The sequence below is a fragment of the Embiotoca jacksoni genome, unplaced genomic scaffold, assembly GCF_022577435.1.
Source record: "Embiotoca jacksoni isolate LCO1_2020_lvr unplaced genomic scaffold, fEmbJac1.0.p SCAF_9, whole genome shotgun sequence".
In the NCBI taxonomy this organism is placed as follows: domain Eukaryota; kingdom Metazoa; phylum Chordata; class Actinopteri; family Embiotocidae; genus Embiotoca; species Embiotoca jacksoni.
Window position 1 is genome coordinate 2,187,787 of NW_027185447.1, and position 27,780 is coordinate 2,215,566.

General features: G+C 41.3%; 1 protein-coding gene across 2 annotated transcripts; it reads right to left on the bottom strand.

The window, feature by feature from the left end:
- Positions 1-2,345: 2,345 nt before the first annotated feature.
- Positions 2,346-27,502, bottom strand: gabrd (gamma-aminobutyric acid type A receptor subunit delta). 2 transcript variants are annotated; one of them, XM_069141476.1, is made up of 9 exons: positions 27,075-27,500; positions 15,888-16,003; positions 12,103-12,170; positions 9,462-9,682; positions 7,587-7,669; positions 7,279-7,416; positions 6,668-6,823; positions 5,052-5,263; positions 2,346-3,380 (listed from the first exon to the last, which is right to left on the bottom strand). In XM_069141476.1, exons 1-9 carry the CDS (start codon positions 27,140-27,142, stop codon positions 3,057-3,059), a joined length of 1,386 nt encoding a protein of 461 aa, XP_068997577.1. In that variant the 5' UTR covers positions 27,143-27,500; the 3' UTR covers positions 2,346-3,056. The 2 variants fall into 2 exon arrangements, with proteins under 2 accessions (XP_068997577.1, XP_068997579.1); XM_069141478.1 differs by lacking the exon at positions 6,668-6,823 and having other exon boundaries at positions 27,075-27,502.
- Between the last annotated feature and the right edge of the window lie 278 nt (positions 27,503-27,780).

The following is a 27,780-nucleotide window of genomic DNA, read 5'->3' on the forward strand; positions in this document are numbered from 1 at the left end:
CGGTGGCAGCGGAAACAACTGTGGTTAAGGAATTTATTCATCCAGCAGATGTGAATCAGCGTTGGCAGTCATTTGGAGTTTCTGTCCAACAACTTTAATAAGTCTAATATTAACTCTCTGCTGAAGATCTGTTTTAGTCTCCACCAACACTGAAAGATATCTGTCTGTTGCAGCTCAATTCTATGAGAGTATTAGAGTCACTTTAACAAGAATAATGAAAAGGGAAGCTTTTTTTATGTGTTGGCATTTCAAGATCATAAATGTTGAATATAAAGTAGAAAGGTTGAAATACCATACCATACCAAGTCTAAATGTTATATATCTGGCACTAATATTAAAACTTTGATTTTATTCTTGACATTTCTACTTTACTCTGAAATGGCAATATATATATATATTATTTTTTTTAAAAAAAAAAAAAAAAAAAAAAAAGCTTCCACCTCTCATTTTTTCTCTTAATGTTGCCCCAATACTCATAAAACGATCCACTGTGGTCACCAGCTGGTTGTCAGCTTCAGCTGTCATGCAGTGATTTGATGTGTTTGAGTTGCAGGCTGTAAAACCAAAACAATGAGCTGAAAGCTCATTTTATGTTATAAATGTTATGTCATGCGTCATGTTATAAATCTCCGTAGTGCTGAGGGGGACTTCATGGTCCAGAAATAATTCTGTGCAAGTTTTGTGTCTCTATGGTTGACCTCTTTGTAGTTACGCAGTCATTTGAACTGTTTAGTAGAGAAACATTGATTATAGCCATGCAAGGGTAACTTTAGAAGCATCGTGATTGTGTCAAAGCTAAGACACGATATACGATTAGTGAAGCTTCCAGTCCGGCATTTTGCCTGTCAGCATCTTTTTTTGGACTGACTAACTGGAGCCCAGGTCTGTCAATCAAAGCAGGCACACCCCCAATCAAACCTCTCTGAGGCCTAATATATATATCTGAGGGTCCAATTATTTTCAGAAGGACTGAATTTACCTCCTGACGTCATAATGACTTTTGGAAAAAATGTAGTGACTTTGTATTTCATGAGGGAAGTTGAATTTGAATGGGAATCTTTTCCAGCCAGCCCCTGGTGACCCTTAGCGGAAGGGCAGTTTAAGGCACTTCACATTGGTTTCACTTTTTAGACCTGTAAAGTACGTCCATCTTTATATACAGTCTATGACTGGCACAAATAAGAGCAGAAATTATTTTGCAATGTAACTCTAAACTGTAAATATTTTGGGATTTCCATGGTTCCCATCAGGAGAATTCAAATATTATGGTTTTCTCAAGTCTTACCATCAGGCAAAAGTGTCTCCTTGAAATGTACTTTGAAATGAACTGGGAGGATGAATCACATCACATGTTGGTTGCAGTGTGCCCCCCCACACACCCCCTCTTAACTAGCTCTAGTAAGGTTCTCAGAACATAAAAAACAAACTGCATTTCCTCCACGTAGCTTTAGACTTTTAAACTACTTTACGATGCAGCATACGTTCAGGTTGTGAAGAGGGAGGGGCTGCTGGTTCTGGGGGTATTTTTCCTCACTCTGTACTCCCATTTCAGTTTATTCTTTAATTGATGTCCTCAATGCTCCTCGACATAGAAACACAGGGATGTAGTTTTATCCAGGAGCCTCAGCTGCCGTTGCCATGGAGAAGAAGGCAGGCGGGGGAGCGAATCAGAGCAGTGGCAAATTCACAACGCTTTGTTGTTACAACTGATGACAAAATGCAGTGTCGTTGTTTAGTGTGTGTAGAAGCTTCGATCTTGGAGGATATTTTTTTAACGCAGCTCTTAATCTTTTGTGCTGATGATTGAATGGTGACAGTTTCATGCTGATTCAAGCGGAGTCATTTATTATTGCGTGTGATAAAAACTAGATGGTTACCAGAGGAAGCAGGGATTGCCATATAGCCGATGCTGCTGTGGTAAAGCTGTAAAAAAAAAAAAAAAAAAAAAAAAAAAGTCTCTTTTTTTTTTTCCGAAGGCAAGTGGTGCTTTCTCATCCATAAATTTCCTGAAATCAATTTCCCAGTTCAGACAAAGGACAGACTCGGGTATGAAATTATTAATCGAGCACAGTTTTTGACCTTTGATAACTGACAGGTCAATTATTCATAATCCCTTGAAATAGTTTTGATTTTGAAGACCATGCATGTACAAAGTTGCATTTGCCAGAAGGGATTTCAGCTTTTTGTCAAATCACATCTAACAACCGTGGATATACTGTACAAGTGATCATTTCCAGGCGGGAAAGACCGAGACACACACACACACACACACACACACGCACGCACACACACACACACACACACGCACACACACACACACACACACACACACACACACACACAGGTAGTGGATGAAGTCCTTTAATGGCGAGGAAACAGGCAGAACTGGCAGAAGGAGATAAGACACTACAAACGGTGTCCTAAACGTGAAAATGAACTGAAAAAAAAAAAATGGGTGTAGGTCCAACAGAGAGCTAAAAAGAGATGGCGCAGCGATGGCGGGAGGGAGGGGGGGGGGTGAATGAGTTATCAGCCATGCAGAATAGCAGTACACCTCGTCTCGTTATCCTCTTGTCTGGGCGGTGTTTTTGCTTTTTGAGATAACAGGCGGCTCGCGAGGACTGTGGCTTTGAGTTAGGCTAAGTACGCGTCTTTGTCTTGGTTTAGAGGAGAGCTTGTGGTCAGCACGAGTGTTGGAGATGATTTCTTGTCCTGTGTCGAGTTAGTTTATATAACAGGATGACATGTGACCTTTCAACAGGCAACATCGTCCTTTTGCCTTTATACAACACTATTTCTTTATATTTAAGTCCTCTTAACACTTTTTTTTAAACTCATAACTACTTCCATTAATTACCATATTTCCATATTCATAGGCTGTTATATACTTCGTTTCTTCTGAAAGTTTTTTTTTTTTTTTTCTCTCTCTCTCTACTGAGGGCTGCAGTTTATTTCAGCTGCACCAGTCTGCCATCATCAAAGTGGCAGAGCTCCAGCAGTTTCTTATATACAAGCTCTGGACGGCGGCCGTTTCGCACGGGCCCGCTGCCTCCTCCTCACATGGTGTACGCCACCCAGTAGATCACGTTCACCACGGCGAAAGTGAAAGGGAACACGGCCCGGGCGTAGATGTCGATGGTGTCGGCGTCGATGGGCTTGCAGACGCACTTGGAGCAGCACTTCTTCTCCTCCTCGCTCTCCTCCGGCTGCCTGGACCTCCTCCTCCTCGGCGCGACCACCTCCGCGCCGCCCTCGCCGGGGATTTCGCTGCCGGAGCGCTGGGCCCGGCCGTGGCGGTTAGAGATGACCACGCCCTGATTCATGCCGGTGACCGACAGGGAGAACAGAACCATCGCCTGTTTGCCGTTCTTTACAATAGACTGTAGAGAGAGAGAGAAGCGCGTTAGCCTTCACCTGGTCAGCTGCAACTGTGATTGTTAGCCTATTTGCACTCAGGTGGACGAGTGCTGTAGTATTTGAAAGTGAAAAACGTTTTTGATTCTCTCCTCCCGAAAACTGCCCGTTTTCCGCCATTTTCTTCTCTGAAAACACCCCTGAAACACTTCCTGTAAAAGCAAGCCTTGTGTCATTTTTGGGATAAATACACTTGCCGCTGTGTGCAGAAAAACATCATTTAAATTAGTTCTATTGCAAATATTTTTCTTGAACACCTATACCTGGCCCCAAACAAAGGTTCACACACTGGTGCGCCCACACATTTTGCCCGTGCTGCTAACTATTTAGTCCGCTTTGTTGAATAAAACCATTTTTAAGAGCAAATATTTATTTGTTTTTAAGTAAGAAAATTTGAACTGAAAATAAAATGATCTACCTCCCTTAAGGTTTTTGTTTTTTGTTTTTTCACAAACCTCTTTGGTTGTGAGTTATAAAACATTTGCTTGTAAATTAAATTGGGCTTAAAGGCCTCTTTGGGGAGGACTTTCTATTAGTGTGTTTGAGTTGGATCCACAGCACGACTACACACACATCACTGCTTCACTGGAAAAGCTCGAGAAGAGAGGACTGCTTGTTGAGCTACATAAAAAAAAAAAAAACAATAGAGACCATCACAAAGTTAAACTCGTGCTGCTACATTTAAAAGTTTTTCGATAGAAAAGAACGACGTGACGTCAACTGACCTCCACGTTGCTCAACACCAAAGAGGTCGGATTCAATCAAAATCAAAACCTTTTGTGATGTCACGCTGTACAAGTACAAATTTGGAAGTCTCTGCCCACGACCAGCAAACCTGTGAGGGATCGCTTGTTGCAATCCTGATCATTTTATTCACCATTCATATGTTTTCACTAACAAATCTGGTTTTTGATCGTAAGTGTGAGACGTTTTTTTTGTCACAACTGTCTTTTAAGCTTGAATAGAAAAAGGACACAAAACCAACTTCTACTCCAACTTTCTATAAACAAATAGATGTTATACACAACGTGGAAAGGTGTTTTATAGAGCGATCACAATTAGTAACAATTTCAGTTATGTTGTTGAATGGTTACTTTGAAGCCTCTGACAGCTGATAATGAATGACAGCAGCTTTGATAACACAGCACTCGCCAAGTAATTGCTCGTAGCTTCTATCAATGTCATTGTAGTTTCATATCAAACTGCTCACTTGGTCAAAAACACCACATCTTCATTTTAAATGTCTCCACTTATCCATTTATTCTGGCTTTGTTGAGGAGTTCTGTATTCATAAGAACATGTCCATTCACGTGAAGAGCGGCTTGTGTTGTTCTGCAGGTTTTGCCTCAGTTAAGATGTACATCAAACACAAAAAGAATGAAAGGAACCACTGTGACCCTTCAGGGAAATCCTCCTTTTTTTTTCCCATTATGCTTTACAGAGATTCATTGTGTTGCTGAAGGTCAGTGGGCTGAATGCTTGTCAACACCGAGGCTTGAAGCCCGGCCCGGATCTCTGTTTGAGAGGCGTGCTCATTACTCAACAACCCCCCCCCCCCCCCCCCCCCCCCCCACCCACCATCGAGCTTCTCTTTGTTATGTGCTGACGGCAGTGCATGATGGGAACGATTCCCTCACCTCCGAGCTGAGCTTGTTGGCCTTCACCTTGGCCTTCTCTTTGAGTCGGTAGTCGGCGTTGTAGTGGGCGAAGGCGTACTCGATGAGGGCCGCGAACACGAACACGTAGCAGATCCAGAAGTAGACGTCCAACGCCTTGATGGCCGACGCTCGCGGCAGGGAGGAGCGAGCGCTGACCATCAGAGTGGTCATCGTGAGAACAGTCGTGATCCCTGCGGAAGGAACATCCGCAAAGTACGTCACGCGAGGCTCGTGTTGAGGCTCCGAGGACTGAAATACATCAAGAGCTACGGGGCGCGATCAAAAACAGAGCGCAGCCCGGTAATGCGCTCGGAGCAGTGGGAACAATCCGTGACTTTCACAAGTATTGAGTAAGTTTATGTTGGTTGGTCAGCATCGACACCTGAGTTTCATGGGACGTTCTGAGACGCATTGAGGGAAACCGTTCAGTGCAAACGACCTGAACTGGTGCTACTCCAACGTTCTCCAACGAGACAAGCACTCGCAACTTTCTCGCCTTCGTTGATTCCTTTAATGTCCCATCGTCCGATCAAAATTTTCATTTGTTCAAATACCGGCACCATCTCCTCAGACTCAGCTGCACTTTGTGTTCGCAAATGTTAGCAAGCTAACAAACTAAACTGAGATATTTAACAAGATCAATATTACACATCTCTCCGGGAGTCATTTTGAGACTGTTTGTGTTCGCAAATGTTTGATTTTGTGGCAGATTATTAATCCAAAATGTGTATGTACCTTTATGTAAATATTTTTGCTGTAAAAGGAATTAGAAAAAGTTGCCAGTCAAGGAAAAACATTTTAGCTTTGTTTTTTTGTTGTTGTTTTCGTCAATTAAAGAACCAAGGACTCAAAGTTACCTGAAAATTCCTGAGTCTTAAAAGTTATGTAGATTTACAAAACAGACTGTGACTGTGCCACACGGAAGACAGAGGCTACAAGTTTTATAAAAATAAACGCTTTAAATGCTTTTCAAATAGTATTAAATCAACACGTACTGTACGCACAGAAGCAAAGACTCTCTCACAGCCGTAAGACTGCAAAAAAACTCTCACTACGATTAGACTGAAGCAGGGGAGCACGGCAGTTGTTATCTCTTTCCTCATGATGGGACCACATTTCCCATAAACCCGACTTCCAGTTGGATGTTTTTCTAGTCAGCCAGCATGTGTTATGAGTTATTTTCTTGATAATGCAAGTTTTGCTTGGGGAAGGCTCACTCTGTGCTGTAATGCTTTCAGCAGATTATTTATTAAGTTGCTGTAATACAAGGAAACAGCGTGAATTTAGCAAAATTGCCGGCTTCTGTAACTATTATGGAGATTGGTTGGATTTGCATGAATTATTGATTTCCAAAAGGGACTGATTACACCTGATTCACATCAGCGTGTTAGCGTTGATTACAAAGCATTAATGAACTTACTGAAGTACATCCTCACGCAGCCGCACGACTGTGGACTACTATTGTCTGTATCTCCTTCAGCAAGCTGCACCACTATCAAACACATCACTTACATGATTTATCATTTCATAAAACGAATGAACACCAGCTTTCATTTAAATACGATTAAAACAGAACTCTTCAAACTAATACCAACCTAAGGATACACGAGCGGGGACCGCTGTTTGGCTGATCCAAAAGGACACCCAGGACATGGCAACCAGTAATATGGAAGGCATGTATGACTGGATGATGTAGACACCTCGATTGCGTCTCAGTTCGAAGCGAAGACTGAGCCTTGGAAATCGTCCCGCTGGGAAGCAGAAAACAAGACACCCTCTTTAATTGGTTAACTGAAGAAGCTCATTATCCCTCATGAAAGTATCCATTGTTCTTCACAGCCGTCGACGCAGGGAAACATCTGTCTGCTCGCTTGGGCCTCTAGTGGCAAAAATTCAAGCTGTAAAGCCATAAAGTGGTGTTGCAGACTGCATCTTCCCAGCAGCTACTCCTGTCATCTCCTAAATATCCTGCTTGGCTCAGCAGCAAGTCTGTCTTGATCCATTTCTTCTATGCATAGAATATAACCAGAGAAGTGCCTGGAGTTTAGATAAATCTGGCTTCAAAAAGAATGTGGAGAGTTCTCCGACACAAGAGGCAGGCCGAACTCAAAACAGCAGACGATGGATGAAACGCTCTTTCAAACAGCTGTAACCTTGACGATGGAAGAAAAAGACGGAAAAAAACAAGCGTTTTCCTGATGCTCACCTGATTTGAAGTTCATCATCTCAGTGACAAAGCGGTAGTCTGTGATGGTGAACTGGGAGAGCTCTAACTTATCCAGGCCGTGGATGTGTTTCTGACTATCCGACCAGTGATATACGATGTCCTCTGAGGAGTAACCGTCTGGAAAGACAAACGGACATTTGATGTTCAATATCAGGTTTGCGCGACACAAAGCATCTTTATCCTCCCACTGAGGAACGGAAGGAGTCTATAAAACTGAAACCTCTCATAAATGTCACCGACGTGTGAAGGAAGAAACATCGAATGTTGGAGGTAAAATCCCAACTCACAGCTTTCCAGGTCCAGCATACACTCCTGTTCGTCCATGGGATACTTGGTGAGGTCCATGTCACACGCCACCGTCGAAGTGATTCTAGGAACAGAGCAGGACACATAATCTGGATTTACTGACTATTTTCGAGCAAGTCCAGTTTTTCTTTTCTTTTTTATATACATATAGATTGAACATGACCTTGACGACTGAAAAACTTCACACAAAGGGGCATTTAATTGAAACTCTAAGGGCCTGAATTTCTAGAGGTTTGCGTGTGTAAAATCACGTGCAAACTCCACACCACCCGCAAAAAAAATGTCCAAGCAGATTTACTAACGAGGTGCAGTGAGGATCGCGTCTTTCAAATGTGCAATTTAACACACGTTGTCCATTTTGTGTGTTCGCCTGCATGCATTTGTAATATTGGGCGTTTCTGCTTGAAGGTGCAAAATACCGGGAGGGATCATTCAAATAGAACAATTTAGCACCCGCAACGATATTTACTGAACCTGAAAGTAGAAACAGGAGAAGTGATTGAGTGTGTATTTTAGTACAACTGAAAGGAACGTATTAATCAGATGCGCACACCTTCAGAGACGGCTGCTTATTGTGGTGAGACGCAGGAAAACCAAAGAATACGTAGAGAATGTTGTTTTCCACCCGTGTAAACATTTTTGATGCCAGAGGCAAAGATTATTCAGACATATCGTCTGTCATGACGATATGTCGAGGTGTTATTAAATTAACTGAATGATGACTTTCAGCCAACAAGGAGGAGCCACGAAACACCAGCAATGACAGAACTTCTTACGACTCAGCATTTTCAAGAATCACTTTAAGACACGCAGTCCCCTCATTTAAACAGAGCGATTTCCTCCTGATATCACTGACGCAATTGCTCTTCGTAAATCACCCACAAAACAGGTGTAAAATAAACATGCAAACTTTTGGAATAAACACACAATTTAGTGCTCTTTATTTGAGATCTTAGTAAATGAGGCCCTAAGTGTATAATTGTCTGTTAAGTCACATGGTTTGACATATTTAGAAATTGCACATTTCAAGAGACACCGACATTTGTTCTTGTCTTATTTCTGTCTTCCTGATCCATATAATTCCAGTATTCCCTCTCTTTTAGACTCCCGGGAAAAATACTCTTTGGCGAAATGGTTCATCTTGTTCCCCACACAGTTATGAACTTTTTTTGTGTGCCAGTTGGTTTTTGGACATACAGTCAGTCCAGAAATAATGCCAAAGAGAGCAGTAAGACCAACTTTTTTTCATTCCCAGGTTGTCCAAACTGATGTCTTGTCAAAGTGTCTCAGAGTACAAGGTGCCTGTGGTCCAATCGGGGGTCATGTGACGAGGCAGTAAGTGACAAACTCAACATAAGGCTGGTCATCAGGGTGGTTGGATGGAACAAACACAGGACTTTGACCTGGGAGACTGGTGTTCATGTCCAGCAAAAGTCAATGTGGATTTCTTATAGGTAAAGTAAGCTACTAACTTAACATAAAATACTATATTTATCTTAAATAAAGTAACTTACGTATCCATTTAATTTTGAGCCAAACCATGATCTTTTCCTAAATATAACCAAGTCGTTTTGGGGCCAAAACTTAAGGCAACTTGTGAGATACTAAAGGACACTTTGGTCGTATGGTTGAAACACCAGTGGGCTGTGACAAAACAGCAGTTTTTGACACACACCCCCCCCCCCTCCATGAAGAGAACAGGTTGGTAAGACTGAACCAAAACAGTGAAGCTGTAGGCTGTTAAAACAAAACAATGGCTTGAAACACTAAGATCAGCTGTTAAACTAAGGGGGAACTGGAGAGTTGCTGATAATCCTCTGTAGGCAGAGCAGAGAGAAGACAATAATCTCGTATACCGGCTGCTGTATAGGATGACTCCGTTGGGCTGCAGGCGGATAAGCTTGTTCTCAACGGTCACGTCGTGAAACCAAGCGGATTTGGCGTTGACGATGAAGGTGTCAGGCAGCCACAGCTTGTCCACGAAACGACTGTCCAGTCCCAGAGTCTTGTTGGTGTGATTGTAGGACAGGCGGTCATCGTGCCAGCTCTGCCGCAGGAACACGGTCATCGTGTAATCCTGTCAGGAACCACACAGAACGTAAAGAAAGTGGACTGTTAGAGAGTGTTCAGGAAAAAAGGTCCTTCATTTTTCTTAAATCTGATTTTTATCAGGAAGTATTGATGATAACAACAAGAAAATACATATTTGTGTGGTTTAAAATGAGATCGGCTGAATATAACTTAAAGTGAAATTGAAGTGGACTTCTCAGCCTGTTACATCATGTGAATAATGTCTTTTGAGGAGTTTTGTCAACTCTTGTAGGATTCAATGTTTTGGAGCTTGACATGAACAAATAAAACTTCTAGGTTTATATATCTTAAATTGCTGGAATACTCCTTTGATTATTGCACTTGTGTGGAAATCTATCTCTTATTCTGTGGATCCTGTTTATTTTAAAGCTAATAGTCAATTTAATAACTGCTAATTATTACCACCTACTTAAAAGCTGATTAACTACAATTACTCAAATCTTACCATGTAGATCGGAATCTTTATCCGATTCTGCATTTCTTTGATGATCTTTTTATTTCTAATGATACTTTGATCTTTCGTCACAGCTTAAATCATGCCGTGAATCAACAAGTTGAAAGAAAGTACCTCTGTTGCCGTTCCAAATGTTATGTTTCATTAAACGACGCAACCACCCTGAAATATCAAACTGTTACAAATCCGCTTCAGTCTAAATGAGTAAAACTCTACAGACAGAAATAACCCTTGAGCTGTTCTTGTACTGTTGAATAGAGCTTTTACTTTGAAAACGTGTTCATTTGTCTCACCCTTATCGATCCCCTGTTTGTTCAAAGACGGTTTTCCGCTTCTCTATTTGTTACAGTACCCTAAAGAGTTCTACGTTCAAACCAATAAAACATCTTCATCAATCTCACAGCGCAAAGAAAATGACAAAATCGTGCCGCAAAATAGAGAAAACAAAACCGAATCATGAAACACTGCAAGCAGCAAAGGCTCGCAGAGGTGTTTCCGGGGGACGTTATATGGTGATGAACACAGCTGGAGCTGAGAATGATTCAAATGGGGTTGTATTCACCGTCCATATTACCAGCCCCCTCGTGGTATTCTCGAGTTCGCGAGTCGCAGCGTGTTTTCAGACGTTTTACAGAAAAGGCCATAGAAGTTCATTTTTCGTTGGATGTTGTGTGAGTATGTTGTAATTTTAGTCGTGTACACTGCGTCTTCATAACTTGGATAATAACGTAAGTGTGGGGAAAATGTTGATCTTCCCAACAACCTCATCGTTTCAACTCTTTGCCTTTGCATTTCCTGCAGTAATTGTTAGTCCGTGTGGCTGCAAGATGCCGTCCATGTTGCTGTTGCCTGGCAACAGCGATTTTCCAACTTAACTGAAACGGCGGGCGTACGGTGCACACGACTAATAATGTCGTAACCACGAGCTCACGAGTACTATTTGAACGCAGCGCTACTTTTTGTGCTGACGATCCAACTGTGTTGGACAGTGAACTAAAATGAAAGGTTGTTGTTATTGTTGGCTTGTTTTAACATTCGGATCACACGGTTCAGACATTTGCAGATATCTGCTGCTAAACCCGCACATTTTGCTCTTTTTCATTTTTTCAGTGAATGCCGAACTGTAAGACGTCTCACTGAAAGGCCTAACAAGTGCACAGACCCCAGAAACAGTCGTTTCATTCTATTACAGACAACAGATATTACGTCCACAAATCCCATGTCAAGCAAAATGTTCACAAAAAAATGTTCATCGTTTCCATATTTTAGATATAAAATGTGACTGTGCTTGAGCCACGTAGGGTGACGCCACGTCCGACCTGGCATCAAGCAAATGTGGGATTCGGACTCTTCAGTCGCTGATTTAAGCGAGTGAAATAAGAGGAAGTTTAAAATGGCTACAAGTTCCAAAAACAGCCGAGATACGAGATGCAACGCTGGACCTGACAGTTCAGAAGAGGAGTTGGAGTCGGGTGCACTTTAGTCGAGATGTAAATGTATTCTTTGATTTTGAATCATTAGCCTCAGGTTGCTGTGATTTGACCTTTCAGGCTTCTGCGCAGGTCAAATAAGTGAATTTTATTTTATGAAGGGTAATTTGCATGTGTTTTCGTTTCGCTGTTGTGCGTTGATCTCTTAAGGCCGACATGCTTTGGACACGGTTGAAGATGTAAAAGTGAGGAAAATGTTTATTTGTTTGGAGTAGAATCAGTCACACTCGATGCAAATCGTTCTCCTGAATTTGGTTCTTTATGGTACAAAATCCATGAAAGTATGAAGTTATCTAACAACTCCGTCTGCGTGTCACACGTGTTCACACTGAGTACTTTCAAACCCTCAAGTGGGATAAATCAGGATTATGCAAATCGCAAATCTTTGATCTTTGCTGCGCGAGTGAAGTTGAGTGACGATAGAGAACCTCAGTGTAGAAGGAAGGAGGGAGTTTACTTTACCATGTTGGCTTCGGAGATGTGGTCGATGCTGGCCACCTCGATAGCCATGGCCACGTTCACTGGTGGACCTGCAGAGCGAGAAGTGAGAAAACACGGCAAACCTGCTCCCTCCCGGTCTCAAACACACACACACACACACACACACACACACACACACACCTTCCATCGGCCCCGCCCATCCTCACTCCATCATCCATCTGTTTCCCTCCCACCCACCATCCTCCCACGTCTCAAACACTCCTACGGTGCATAGAGATTAAGCATTATCCAGTTTAACCATGCTAAGTGGCACATCACACTGTGGGCATTCATAAACAGCACTGGGCTTTTCATGGACTCGCACAGAGCGAGCTTCTGCCAGCATTCACACACAAGCACAAGCACACACACACACACACACACACACACACACACAAGGTGGCGGTTTTACTCAACAGTTTGCCATATGATTAGCATGGAGTGTGGCTCAGTGATCGGATGCTCGAGGGCAGAAACTGCAGGGGAGCTCACTGATGCACAGCAGAAAGGCTATTCATATTGAACATTAAGGAATCATACATTGCTATTTCCCATCATTCAACACCTTCCCGTACCCATTTGGGAAGAATCATATTTTCTATTGGTCCTACACTGGTTGTACAGCGCGAGGTGATTTACATTGTGGCGTGTTTATTTTACGGCCATAACAACCACGTTTCAGTTTTAGTATCCCCCAGTGGAGATGCAGATTATTAACACATTAGCTGTTACATACATTGTTTACAAGTGTATGTTTTCTCATGAAATAAAAACTAAAATAAAAACATATATAAAAGTAACTACATTTATAAGAATTAAACCCACTACATAGTTTTTGCTGGTAATAACTTAACTGGCGTAGATTTGTCTCATAAAAGTTCAAATAAACAACATGAATATGATGTAAATCCGATTACATTTTGATGTTTTAAGTGCCTATAAATCACCTCGGTAACGTGTGCATGAGGGCAGAATAGAACATGTTAGAAGCCACATCGCTTGATCAAAACGGGCAACTGAGTTACACGTCTTTTTCACCTGCGATGTCACCATGAACCGAAAACTTGAGCACATCAAATTTTTGGGGAAATATTTGGGGAACAGAAAGAAGCTGCTGGGAGTCAAATCCAAAGAATCGGGGAATGATGAGCAACAAGGACGAGGAAGTTTCCAACGCGCTGTGAGCGGGAGTATCGTTGTGTTGGAGAACTAATCGCGCTGCAGTTCAGGTTGTTTGAGCTGAATGTTTTCCGTCAGACGCCTCCGAACATCGCTGTACAACTTTGGTGTTGACAGTCTGACCCGGGTAGATGAATCCACGGTGCACAACACCATGAATGTAAAAGTAAAACACCTGGTTGAGCTCCTGAACCAATACACCTTCCTTGTTCGTGGAGAGCAACGTGAGAACCGAATGCTGATCACATAAACGTTTGTAACTCAGCTGCTGTGTTTTGAACAAGCGACATAACTTAGAACTCTTTGATTGCCCCTCGTGATACACCTGTCAGTCTACGAGAGGATCCCCTGCCAGTGTCACGTTTTGCTTGTGGCGTACGTAACATAACATTTCATTTACTAAACGTATCTTAAGTAACTTACTAGTATGAAGCTGTACTTACTTATTTTAACCCAAACTATGATCTTTTCATAAACATAACCACAATGTTTTTGGTGCCTAAACCGAAGGAACTTTACTTTTCACGCCTACAGGTGAGGCAAAACGTGACACTGACGTGTCTGTCTAGTTGACTGACGGGTGTGTTACGTGCTTCGGTGTGACATCAGGTTGAATAAAGGCATACAGTTGTATTTGCAAACCCACAGTCGGGTGACAAGTTAAAGGAAAAACCTGAATGCTTGGTCCCTACAGCGAGGCGATCCGGTGGTTCTGTTACACTGTGAGGGCATTTTGCTGGCATTATTTTATTCCAGTGTTCACTTACAGCAGAGGTTCCCAAATTCTTTCCTATCAAGTACCAAAAACTAATCTGGATTAGGGGGCTTTGAGCCAAAAATAAATGTTTATGTTATGTAAAGTTACAGTTCATGTATAAAAATATAAATTAACATTCTGAAATTAATAATAATTAAAATGCTACTCTTTAAACTGTCTAATAGTAATTTTATTATTTGAGTGAGAAAATACCATCTTTCATCGTAGAAAAGATGGAGGCCAATGAAATTTATTAGGGAAGCTTAAAGGCACTGCATTGCCGTAAAACTCATATTAGGTACTTTTTAGCTGTACAAAAATCCACGGTTCATAGTTTTACAGGAGTTATGGTTCAGGGGGAAAAGCACGACCTTGTCAAATGCTGTGCTGGCCAAAAAAAAAAAAAAAAAAAAAGGTGTGGGCAAAACTTGGCCCGCAGGCTCCAAATTGGGCTGCTCTGCCTTTGAAGGAGGGGTCACTGCAAGTCAATACAATGTTTCATCCAATGATGAAACATTTCTGTCCTGATGGAAATGGTCTCCTCCAGGAGGACAAAGCCCCGATCCACAAGGAACAACCGTCGTCAAAGCAATAATAATAATAACAATCTTTCCTTCCAGTGTAGTTCGCAAGACTTGTCGAATTGATGGTTTTGTCAGAACCGAACACCTTCCTAAGATACTTTACGTTGGTTTTTCCTTTAATTCGTCACAGCCCTGTCGATTTTGGACTCTAGAACTCCATAAGTCATGATTGCACATATTGTTGTACACAATGGGAAAAGGTGCGAAACATGTTTTATTCTTCTGCTTGTGTTTTTTGAAGTTGTAGTGCAGTAAGCAGCATCCGTGAAAACTCACTGAATGTGCTCTTCGTTGCTCGTTCAGGACGGATGCGCTTCCAGTTTTCATGGAGGTTGAACACACTCAGACAAATGAATGTAATGCAATGTGATAGAAAAAATGATTTTCAAAACACAATGGGATTCACAAATCTTTTGTTGTTGTTGTTAAGAACAAACAAAAACTTTGATTCCTAAATGTAGATTTATACAAATCGTTTTGTGTCCATTAATGGAGCTAACAAGATCCAAAATAAAAAATAAAAAGTTGCTAATATTTGCCAAAGCAAAATTACAGGCCTACAGTACAAATATGTTTTCAAAAGATTATGAATCATTTTTCAGGTTCGTGTTTATAACACATATAAAGATCCATATGATGAGTTATGGGATGTGAGTTGAATGAAGGGAATTACCCCAAAGAACAGATATGATTCCTCGATGGTCACAACAGCCATTTGTTTTAGTTTTCATTCTCAGTGATGTCACATCAATAAGAATGTGGTGACCATGTGATGCTGCGTTGATGGTCGGTAGTACACGGGACGGTGTGCGAGGTGACAGCAGCGCTCCGGCTACACATTTTCACCGTTGCTCAGCTGAGTTAAGCTGTGAGATTGAGAAATCTAACGCTGTGGTCATTGGATGTTTCACATTTTGCAGCCATTCTTAACAAAGTCAGAGCGGTGCACGTTGTTTGTGCCGCCGCATCCTCTCCAGTGTGTCCTTGAAGGGCATCATCCTTTCATAATCCCTTCAGCAAAGCTTAACTAAATGTTGGTTAACAAATGATTCACCTTATTGAAGAGTCAAAGTAGGTATTTAAGTAGACAGCTTGCTGAGAAAAGCAAAAAGACGCCTGTCAGGATAATGAAATTGGAAAATGAAATGTAAAACATCCTCAGGACTTTGGTGTTATGCTAAGGATGGCTGTAAATGTGAGGCGGTGAAATGCAACCCAATTCCACAAGCTGTAGATCTCATACTCACCTCCTATCCCAGGCCGAAAATTTCTGGCATAGCCCTTCATTAACTCATCCAGATTTGGTAACCAGGATATTTCAATGTCTTTACCTACATAGTCCCCAATGTCACTCAGCATGGCCCTGAAAAGGAGACAGACAACAAACAGAGAAGGCTTCAGCGGTCGTTCAGCCACAACACGTGTCCACAGGAAAACCTGGCAGAGCCTCAGAGACCGTTATGGACACAAAGAAAACCAAATCTCAAAAGAATAAGAATAAATAATACTGTTTAGAAGTGGAGAAAAAACATTAGAGGTTACTATAACAGCTTCTAAAATTAATTTTTTTTTGACCACTTGTGGGCATCAGAGCAACCTCAAAACACACATTACTTTGGTAAAGTTGATATGGTGGATTTGTTCGTAAGTGGGTGTTTATTTACACATGGAGCAACATTAGAAAGTATTTAGAGTTGTGTGTCCGTCACCCCGACAAATAAAAGTCCAATATTCACTGTTCTTTTAGCCACCTGCGACCGAAAAATATATTTAGCTGATAAATGCTACGTTCACCAGCTAATTGCGAACATTGTCTGTCTGGTGCTGGGCAGGGAGCCAACAGTGAGTGAACAGAGTTAACATTCGCCGGCTGGAGTTGGAAATGAGGCTGATCAGAGTAAAGCAACCAAATCATACAATACATGCAGGTCAGAGAACCAAAACAATGAGCTAAAAGAGGCTCAAACAGCTGAGGTGAAAGGCAAAGTCAGTGCTAATTGTCTATAGTGTCATACATACATACCAGCAACACCTTTTACATTTGATTCATTGGTGATGTAAAAATATATATATATATATAATATTAGAGCAGCTTTAAATTTGACTATTGTATGATTTTCATTGTTTTTAAGAATATAATAATCTTAACAGAACAAAGTATTGAAAAGCTTATATTTTGTAGATTTGTAGAAGACGTTTGCTTTCGGAAAAGATGAAGACGACACATGACATTTATTGCATGATTGTTGATACACAATAGCTTTCTGGAAGAAACTGGAGGATTTTTGTGATCATCAGACAAATTGTATAATATAGTTAGTAAACGTATTTTTGTCACCACAAGAAATTACTCTTTTTTTTTTTGTACATTTCATACTTTTTATGCTGTGGATCCGGTCTTTCTTTTATTTCTCTCGTCTTTTGATTTGATCATTATTTAATATAGATATTATAGTGATTTTCTTAAGCTTACAACAACAAGAACAATTGTGTTATAAATTTGTCATTTAATGTAGATTTTTGCATTAAAATGACAAAAGTCTGAGCTTCTGTACTTCAGCACAAAATTCCAGCCATTCGCTGCATCCCGTCCACAATCTGCTCCTTTATTACCATTCCAAAGCGACGCTGATAAAAAGCCCGGCTGGCATATTTTTCTTCAGTCGTGTCTCCACCGGGCGCATTTGTCCACAAGGAGGCTGACAGCAGATCCAAATCTTCCAGTGTAGCTTCAGATTGCACACAGCTCAGACTGAACAACCCGCTGTGTCTCACTCCCCGTTTATTAAGACCATTAAATCCTGAACCAGTCAGCACCTTTTTACATTTCAGAGAGTGACACACCCCCCCCCCCCCCCCCCCCCCCCGATTTAAACAGCTCTCATGCATGTTGTCTTCTGCGAACGTGTCAGGAGAGGAATAACAGCGAAATGAAAACTATAGTCTGAAGCCCCTGAGATCATCAAAGGCCGTTATAAGCCCAGAGTCGACACCGTCAGCCGCAGCTTCAGTGGAGAAGTTCAGAAGAGCAGCACAGCTCAGATACCACCAGATGGCAGTTTTGTATTCTAAAACAGAGCTGACACACAGATACCAAGGAGATAAACAGATCCTGTGTTCACATGATGATAACAGGGCAGTTTTAGATAATAAAATCTCACTGAAAACAGACACATCATTATTTTAAGATATATATTATGGAGGAATTAAATTTAAGAGCCATTATTGTCATTCAGAATTGAAATGGCTGATTCTTGTTCAATAAATAACCTGAATAAAAATAAATGTTTCACTGACATTCAAAGTCACAAAGACTGTTGGGGTCATCGACAGGAAAACGGAGGACACGGGAGCTCAATCGAAGGGCTTCTGACTGACCAACAATTCAGTGACCTTTGAAATCAGGCTGACATTTGAAGAGATTCGACAAAGCCTTGCGCCACACGGCTACACGGACAACTGACCAGCACGACCGTCCAAAACATGTGGGAAATATTTCTGCTACGTCATTAATATTTCCACAGCGAATCCATTTTGTCATGGCAGATTTTTTATTTTTAGTCTGGCAATCACTGTCATGTCTGAAAAAAAATGGGCGCGCTGAGTGAATTAATTAATCACTATGTGACTCCTGGATTTCTCCACTAATTGGCAGTTTCTAAATCTGGAAATAAAGAGCTTTTCCTTCAAGAAATTCTCACCAAGGTCAAACAGGCCTATTTGCTCAAAGAGGACGAGACAGTGTGAGGAAGTGTGTGTCTGCTGGGGACAAATCCTACTCTATTTATTGTCATTTAATGTATATTTTACAGGGAAGTTGCCATATTGTGTGTCTGCAGTTACCAGAATAAACAGTTCACTGTGACTTACTTTACTATTTGTAGTATCCGTACCTTTTAAAAGCTTTTATTCTGTGCAGTTTCCCTCAACTGTCAGTTCTTACGATTATCCGAGCTGTATGTAAATGTACGTACAGACGACGGAGACTTCACTTTTAGGAGGTCGTATGGAATCTTTTTTCCTCAGATAAATTTAGACTTTTTGCTTTCGCTGCTCGTGCACAGCTTTGCTTCTATTTATTATAAACACATCAGAAGAGTGACACTTCCACAGGAATCTTAATTCGAAACACCTAGCAGATGCTGAAAGCTTTTATCGACTGAATTAATCTTCTGATTTTTTTATATCAATAACTCTTATAAACTCGCAAAATGGGAAATTATTTAGATTGTCAGAGATTATTGCTTTATCTAAATGCTGCTCTCTAAAGATTGTATGTTCCCTGATTCTGTCAATTAATTGGAGATTGTTTGAGAAAAAAGTATTCCATCTCAGAGAGCTCTCCGAGGGAAAAGAACTATGACTGTATCTTGTTAAAAGACGTGCAAAGGTTTGAGCATTTAGATTGCTTTCTGGAGGGATTCAAGAAACATTTGCGACTCTCTTATTTTGTCCCCCCCCCCCTCCTCCTCTCCCCCCTCCATCCATGACAAACAGTCGACAGCGTGCCTTTGCAGACGCTCTATATTTCACTTTCATTAAATGTCTCTCCGGGGGCCGGGATCTGATCTGCCGTCTGTTTATGAGCTAACATTAAACAGACGGGGAGCGGAAGACAGAGGAGAGGAGAAGACAAAGAGCGGCAGCCTCACTCAAATTGATGGAGTCTTTTTTGCGAATGTAAAGTGCAGCACACACTAACAAGCCTAATTAGTTTTATATACTGCCGGTTTACCTGAACACGAGCAGAGTGTCAGTCACCTGATTGTCACTGTTTAATTCGTTTTACTGGCACCGCTGTGAGACGAGCAGCCGTGTAATACAGTGGCATCAAAATCCAATTGATTAAATCATAATGAAATATAAACAAATAGTGCGATCAATAAAGAGCTGCTTCATATTTATGAGTGTGTGTTTCTGTGTGTGTTTGCACTACTACATTAACACTAAGGGTGAGGCTTTTATTGCAGCTAACATCTTTTTTATTGACTACATTAGTGCTCTAATAATGTTTGACACATTAGACACGTAAATCGAGTCCCAGAGGAAACGTACATCACTGAATCTATATCTGATGGGTTCTACAGACTTGTTCAATATGAACAACATTGAAATAGGAAATGGGTTGTGCCGAGTTAACAAAGGTTGAAACTTGATTGGAACAATTTTCATCTCTTGTTCCTGGGACTTCACATTTTCCCCCTGGAGTTTTAAATTTAAAAACAAAATCGTATGTATAATAATTTCACAGCAATCTAACATTGAGTGGCTGCTGAGAATGGAGCAGAATGAGAGGACTCTGATTAAACCTGTTCAAGTGTATCACAACAATCACGTCGGGAAGAAATTACATTTCCATACTAATAATTTGTGTTGCCGAGCACTTTTAAATGAATTGCAGTTTTCATGTGCAGGCAACAAGTCAACAAGTAAACGCTGTCTTAAAAAAAAAAAGGGTGGCTGGAAACGGGAAGCGAACACCACTCTGCGGTATGAAACCTATGGTGTCATGAAAACAGTGAACACAGTTTTAAAAAAACAACCCGTCCTGACTCGAGATTGGAACAGGAAGTGAACAGTGGTCTCCTTCACCCAGCATTATAAAACCTTTGTTGTCATGGCAACAGTAATTGTGGTTAAAAAAGCACAGAAGAACACTGTTTACACGGTTGTGTCGAATCATCCACCCACCCCGCCTCCTCCCAAAAAGGAAAAACGCATGATACACATGTCATCTGAACTGTGTCACTTCTCCGGTTAACGTTTGTGTAGCTAATACGACAAAGAACTCGAATTGACTTTCCGTTGTCATTGTTCTCGCGGTACCAGCGAGCAATATTACCACTCTGCGTGACACCACCAAGTAATGTGGCCGTGGTCGAAGGTCATTTGATGATGAGAGACCCAAGACACCAGGTTGTCGTTGCTTACACGACCGCTAGAGGTCAGCTAACTTTAAAACGTAACTTTGCATTGTAATAAGCTGCTCTCACAAGATACTGTGCTGTCGTTATTTTGAGGAGGACAATCTCTGCACAGAATCAAAACAAAACGTACTCCATAATGCCTCCAGTGGGCCGAAGTTTCACATGGAGCCTTAAAAGTTGAGCAAAACATTGAGATTTTGGTTAATAAATAAAAAGTATTAAAAAAAAAATGTGTTTAACCAAAACAATGTTATCTTAACCTCTTCCAAGTGCTCTGAGTTGCATTAACTATTAATAGTGGTTCAGGCACTGTGAATGGACATTGTAGGAAAACAAACAAAATACATTTGCTGATAGGTATGCTTTTTTTTTTGTAACCCTGCAAATATTTTGTATAATTGAGATCATCCTTCATTAGTAAGTCATAGATGGGATACAACACAACAAAGTCAATATGTTTTATTTAGCAGACAAACTCATTTCAACCAAAATGAGATTATGCACGTTACATTCGTTGAGACAAACTAAGACAGTTTACAGCCAATTTTGTCCTCCTGCAATGAAAAACACCTCCAAGATTGTGTTACTTCGAACAGGTTCGTGCCCAAAAGCTACGATCTTACACAAGCCGTTCAAATCAAACTGTCAAATTTTGAGCTTGTCTGAAACAACACATTTTCTCAAAACTGGCACTCAAAAAAAAAAACCTCTCTTGAAGATACAATGAACAGCTCCATCCTGCTGCACCTGCCTTTATCCTGAGGATCCAGGTTCAGCTGCTGTACTCAGTGATGTGTACTATAACAGTGGATGACTGTATCCTCCTGTAACAACACAATGGAAGTCCAATACATCCCTGTTGAAGTCTTAAACTTTCTTTTCGGATGACACATTTCTGTTTTACAATATCTTGAACCCTTTTCTTTTCTACTTTAGCAGATGATTTGACACAAACTCTACAAGGATGACTTGACTTGACCAGGAATAACTGGCAGGTGTCAAATGGATATTTTCTGTGAATTTGTTTATTGTTTGATCTTTTTTTTTTTTTTTTATGAAAAAAAAACAACCGTGATGTTAAACGTGACAACATGTTTTTTTTTTCTTGCCCTTCTCCCTCTGCAAGGATGTTAAAGGTCAGCGGTGCAACAGCTGGGAGGGATTTTTTTGCTCAAGGGCACGTTAGCAATGTGTGAAGTCTGAACACAAGGCCTCTTTCTCATCTTGCTGAAAACAGTGATGTTGGCGCTTCACAGCAGAGCAGGTCCCTCCTTATGAGACTGGAAAACGCTGCAGCACTGATGTTCAGGTCAGTGGATACATCGTAGAGCCCGGAGACACGGAGCTTCCTCAAACTAGAATAACTTGTCCCTGAATATACACAATGAGCCTCACGTGGCCACACATCGCTCCTTATGGACAAAAACAAAGCAAATTCATTTGATTCTTACTTTTGACATTGTGATTGTAGAATAAACTGCCAAACATATTTTCATGTCCTGGTGCTAAAAAAAAAACCAACAACACAATTTGGAGGTCGTGAACACGTAACTGCTGAGTCGGAGCTTTCTCCACACTCACAGGAATTACATTCTACTGGAATATTTACAGATTGACTGAAATTAGTCAAATTTGAATACATTAATAAACAGAAGAAAATGTTTTTACAATGCAATTTTAGTTTTCATCTTAAACTGCAGATATATTTTTCAGATTTGATGTGCTAACGGAGGAAGTTTTTATTTTCTGTTTGTATTTTAGAATTGAATGTTTGTAAGATTTTCATTTATCAAACAAATAATTGGCAGAAACTGTTTTTTTTTCCTGTTTATATATGAAAGGTCACCTTAAATAGAGTAGGAGGCTTTTAGTGGAGGCACAGAAGCGCCCGCCTGCAACCGGCCAGCGCAAAGTCAGGCTTTACAGCCAGTTCATGCAGAGGAACATGATCAAATTACTGTGCTATTGGGAAATGTACTCTGCGGATGGTGGGTGGGGGTTTATCCGCTGACTCAGCCTCTCATACAGATTAGTCAGGGGAACTGTGTCACCTGCTGAGTGCGGGTTTAAGGACAAGTGTGACAAACCAGAAAGATCATAAAATGCTGAGATTAAATCCTCCTGTGTCACATTTTGCTAAACTGTAATCTGTCCACCTCTGGACATGTCCTGCGTGTCCACATGGAAACAACCCGCAGTCTTTTCGCCTCTCTCTGTCCTGAAAAAGCAGGAATATGATACTGAACTGCTGTTGTCATATTCATCAATAGATTAATCCCGGACCGGTCAGTACAATATAATAAAATTATTTTCATTTAACATTTATAGTTCTTATGAGGACCAGATTAATCTACCGGGGGCCCCCAAAAATGAGCTGGGGCTTGAATATGTTGACCACCAGTTCTCACACTCTCTGTGCACTTTATCAAAATTAGACTACTTTAATTTTCACCTTTGGGTCTGGGGGCACCCACGACTTAAAGTTATAAAATGTAGCATTTGCAACAGCGGTATCTGTGGCCACAAATGGTAATTACAGGATTCCAGTGCCTTAACTTCTGCTTTATGACTGTGCAAGCACGAGGGGATAAATTAAGTACCACCGTAGCTACGCCTACACTCATAGAACCGGGGTTATGTACATAACCAATGTCCGCTCTACTAAGGAAGAAATAAGACACTGAAAAAATTATGGACGTGAAAAGACCGAACAAAGGCCAAGATCTGCTCGTCCTGTGATGGGCTTCAGTTCTCCATTGTCAGTGTCGGCAAGCTGCTGAGGAAGGGCATCTATGTAGAGCGTGTCGGTGCTGGAGCTCAGTGTATGGCGCCCAGGGGTGTAGTACTATTTGTTGAAGTACCGGAGTGCACCTGTGGTTTGGGTGCACGCACGAGTGCACACTGTTAAGTTGTGGCTTGTTTCTACGTTTTTTTTAACTGCTGTGGTGGCAAGTTTGCATACAAAAGTCAATAATATAGTCTAGATATTTTAATTATTTTAATTAAATAATTGTGGATTACTCATCTGAAGTGCTACCCTCGGATTTTAGTCACAACACATTCCTGCAAATGTTTCATAATAAAAGCCTAATTAAGAAATGAAAGGTTTCAACTGAAACACTAGAGGGCTTTCCATTTTAAATTGATACAGGAAGTTTCTATTAATGTGTAATGCAGTAACATTAACAGAGCAAACAGTAGCGGATCAAAACAAAGCTTCAGATTGACTTAATGAAGCAATCGATACACCTAAAATGTCAATATGACAACGTTACCCAATTAATCTGTTTTTAGTGGCTTATTTGCATGACATACACTTTGAGATGGTTTGATCTTCAAGCACTTTTAAAATGTAAATGAATTTCAAACGGATCAATAGAACTGAAAAAAAGCAGCAGAGCGTCAATCTTGTGCGCTCTGGTTGCACTACACCTTTGATGATGACACACCGCAGGAGTATGTGACCGCTGAGATCCTCCAGGAGGCTGGAAACGCAGCCCGTCGCTACAAGAGGACCGGGATTATCCCATCTGCTGCAGCTGGCCGTTCTCAACAATGAGGGCTTCAGAAAGCTGCTGCTAGCAAAAAGTGCACTTTCCGTGGGGGATGTGACCCACTCACCAAATATTCATACAGAAAAAACAGGCATTTGGGGCAAAAGGTGCCAGTCTTCTTGTTACAAGTCAGGGTACCATCAAAATGGGTTTAAAGCTGCTGTTTGTAGGTAAAAAGTTACATATTGGGGCTTTAAATCCTGAAGCTGTTGGACCCAAAGAGGTCAGTTATACCCTGTTGGTATTCAGACCTTGGTCCTATAAGATTTTACTAGTTGGCCTGTCGCAAAGTATCATGGGAGCTGTGTTATATAATATTAAAGTATTTCATTGTGTTGCTATTTCGGTGCATTTCTTTTACAACAGGTTCTATTTCAACTATTTTGGCCCTTCATTCTCTTCATTAGTTTAGCTTCATCTGATTTAATCCAGATTAATCTAGCAGTCATGAACTGGAGCAACTTCTTTCCACATTCAGTCAGATGGTGGTGACCACACCAATCAACGATACAACGCTGTGTTTAGATGGTCAGTCGGTCTGATCGGTCCCTGTTATCAACAAACCTGTATCAGTGCATGGAAAAATCATGTGTTGATTTACATCCCTGTTTCTGCCTTTGTGACCAGATAGAAGCCACGCTGTTGATCTAGTTGGAACACAGCCATCGTTAAATTATTAGTTATACCTGCGCAAGTGCAAAAAACTTGGAAGAGATGAGTATTATTTTATTATTATTATTTATTGTTTTCTGGGGGGAAGTGGATGAGAGGGTTATTTTGGACACAGCTTGAATGTCTCTGTTAGTTTATTTCTTAATACATTCTGACAAACTTTAAAAAGGGATCACAGATGTATTGTTTTATTGTCTAAAGTCAAGTCATTCTCAGACACAGTTAGGACTGGTATGTTTAATGCAAATGTAACTCATTAAGACGTAAATAGTGCATTTGTTGGGGAGTATTTATAACTGTGGATTATTTGGTGCTTGAGTGAGTATGGGTGCATTTAGGACCAGATTTTGGACAACGATGGAAGTCTAAACAACAACGTGTCCAGCCTTGGTTACACAGACTGTAATACTACGGATTTATTCACACTATTGTACGTTTCCATCACGGCCAAATGGCGATGTTATTCTCTACTACGTACTACAGGCCACAGTAATTATCTGTGTTACTGACATTACACCATTAATCAGATGCGGATTGTGTTCGGTAAAGTGAAGGGTAAGTGACACTTCAGCTGGGAAGAAAAGCTGTGAAATTCACACAACACCAATGGTGGCGAGGCGTCGTTAACTCAGCAAAGCAACTTTTTAGTGAAATGGATAAACGAGGAGCTAAAAAGAGAAGCCGAGTAATTCTGTTTCACTGTGTGTGTGTGGGGGGGGGGGGGGAGCCATTTGCATTGTGTGTGTGTGTGTGAGAGAGAGAGAGAGAGAGCTGACACATAATGAGGCGAAAAGAAAAAGCCTTCACTCCGCATTGTACTGAGAACAAAATAATAATAACAGCAGTGACTTGAGGCAGCAAAATCCAATTACAATAGCTATTACTCCCTCTACTGGTGAACAGCCAAGAGGGACAAAAGAAATGATTTGCCCAAATTTCACCCAAAAGCTTAAGTAGCTTCACCCTTTGCCCTTTTCAGTGGAAGCACTTGGCGGCATTATAAGCTTTGGGAAATTGGGGCTCAGTCGTAGATGCTGGTTATCCCACCAACTGGAAGCTTGTGAAAGCTCGTACGGACAAGAGTGTGTGTGTGTGTGTGTCTGTGTGTGTGTGTGTGTGTGTGTGTGTGTGTGTGTGTGTGTGTGTGTGTGTGTGTGTGTGTGTGTGTGTGTGTGTGTGTGTGTTTGGGGGAGGGGGGGGATTTCAACTGCGCACACATACAGGCCTCTGTAGAAGGCACCAATGTCAAATTTAAAGCACTAAAACGCACCATCTAGTTTGTTCCTGGTTTGTTCATCTGACAAAAGCATAGTGGTTTGTTTCATGAGGAATCTGTGTCAGCAAGTCTTATAATCCATGAACGCTGACAATCAGAGGTCATGTGTTTGGACGAGATTTAAATCTGACGACTGTGTTAAATCATGGTTTCAGGTTTTCTAAGCTCAAGATAACTTGGAAATCTCAACCTCGGCTCACATCAGATCCTCGACTTCATTTTCAAAGACAAGTTTTAACGAATCACCCATAATACTCCTAATTTAGTGACACATTCATGATGGCAGCAAAACAACAGCACATCCACCCTGTCCTTTCATTTAAACCCACAAACTGAGCTTCTATACTGATCTATTTAAGTGTATTTGGTCCTAATAAATACAAAGAGACACACAGTCCTTCCCTCTAATCCACATGTATCTGGGCACCATCTGATATATTTGACCCCTGTTGAACAGGCCTGGGTGGGTGACATTATCTGCCACACAAAAAAGCACCCACTCACCTGTAAAACTATTTTTAAAAAAGAGAGAAAGCAATCACTTCTCTCTATGCATATGCATTATGCAAATACTGTCACCAGGTTCATGTCCTGGAGGGAAGGCAGAGAGGAAAGCAGACTTCAGGTTGTGTGTTTTTATGGGAGCATGTGGAGCTAAAGCACGGAAATTCAATTTAGCCAGCAGCTCTAAGCGGACTGTACATTAACAGCCTATTGATAAGATAAAAGTCGTGGGAGGTGATGCAACACGGAGGAATTAAAGGGTCTGGCGCATTTTAATCAAAAAAGAACATCTATTTAGAGGTTTCAGAAGTGTAATTAATCACAGTCCAGGGAGAGGTGTGACATTATAATGTTTTCGTCATGTATTAATCCTCATGTTCACTTTTCTGATTTGGCTTTAAATATACGGTTAATCCAACTTTAGATTCAGGATTATTGGACCGCTCTGCACTGAGGCGACAAAAACACCTGCGAGAAGTGAAAAAGCAAAGCTGGTCTCACCTGGTGAAAATATCCCCCCAGAAGAATAGCAGAGCAAGACTCGACAGCAGGAAAGTTGCGATCTCCATTCCACACGCTGTGATAATATATATATTTTAAAAAGAATTAAAAAAAAAAAGTTCCCCGCGGTGGAAATCGACGTCAAAGCCCACAGTTTGTTTGGTTTATTTTAATTTTATTTTAGTGCGCTCTCCTCGTGATCCCGCGCTGCGGAGAAGAAAGTAAAGTGTAGAGCTGCTTGTGCTGAAGGTGATGGTGGTGACGACCCCATGATGAGCTCCGCAAATCCATCCACCGCGTCCAGGAGCGCACGAGAGCGCAGCGCACCGACGGCACCGAAAAGAGGAAAAAACAACTCCCGGTCCGAGCGCAACAACGAGCCGATCCACCGCCGCCGCCTGTCATCCAGCAACAGAGGAGGAGAGGGTGAGAGGGAGAGAGATGGAGAGAGAGAGAGAGAGAGAGAGATGGAGAGAGAGATGGAGAGAGAGAGAGAGAGATGGAGAGAGAGAGAGAGAGAGAGATGGAGAGAGAGATGGAGAGAGAGAGAGAGAGCGAGCGAGAGAGAGAGGCAGACTCACTAATCTGACGATCCCTCCGTTGCTTGGCCTCTAAACGTCAGATTCAATCTGGCCACGGAAGGCGTAGGGGTGTGTGTGTGTGGGGGGGGGGGGGGGCATGTCACGAATACAGGACTTAATTATAT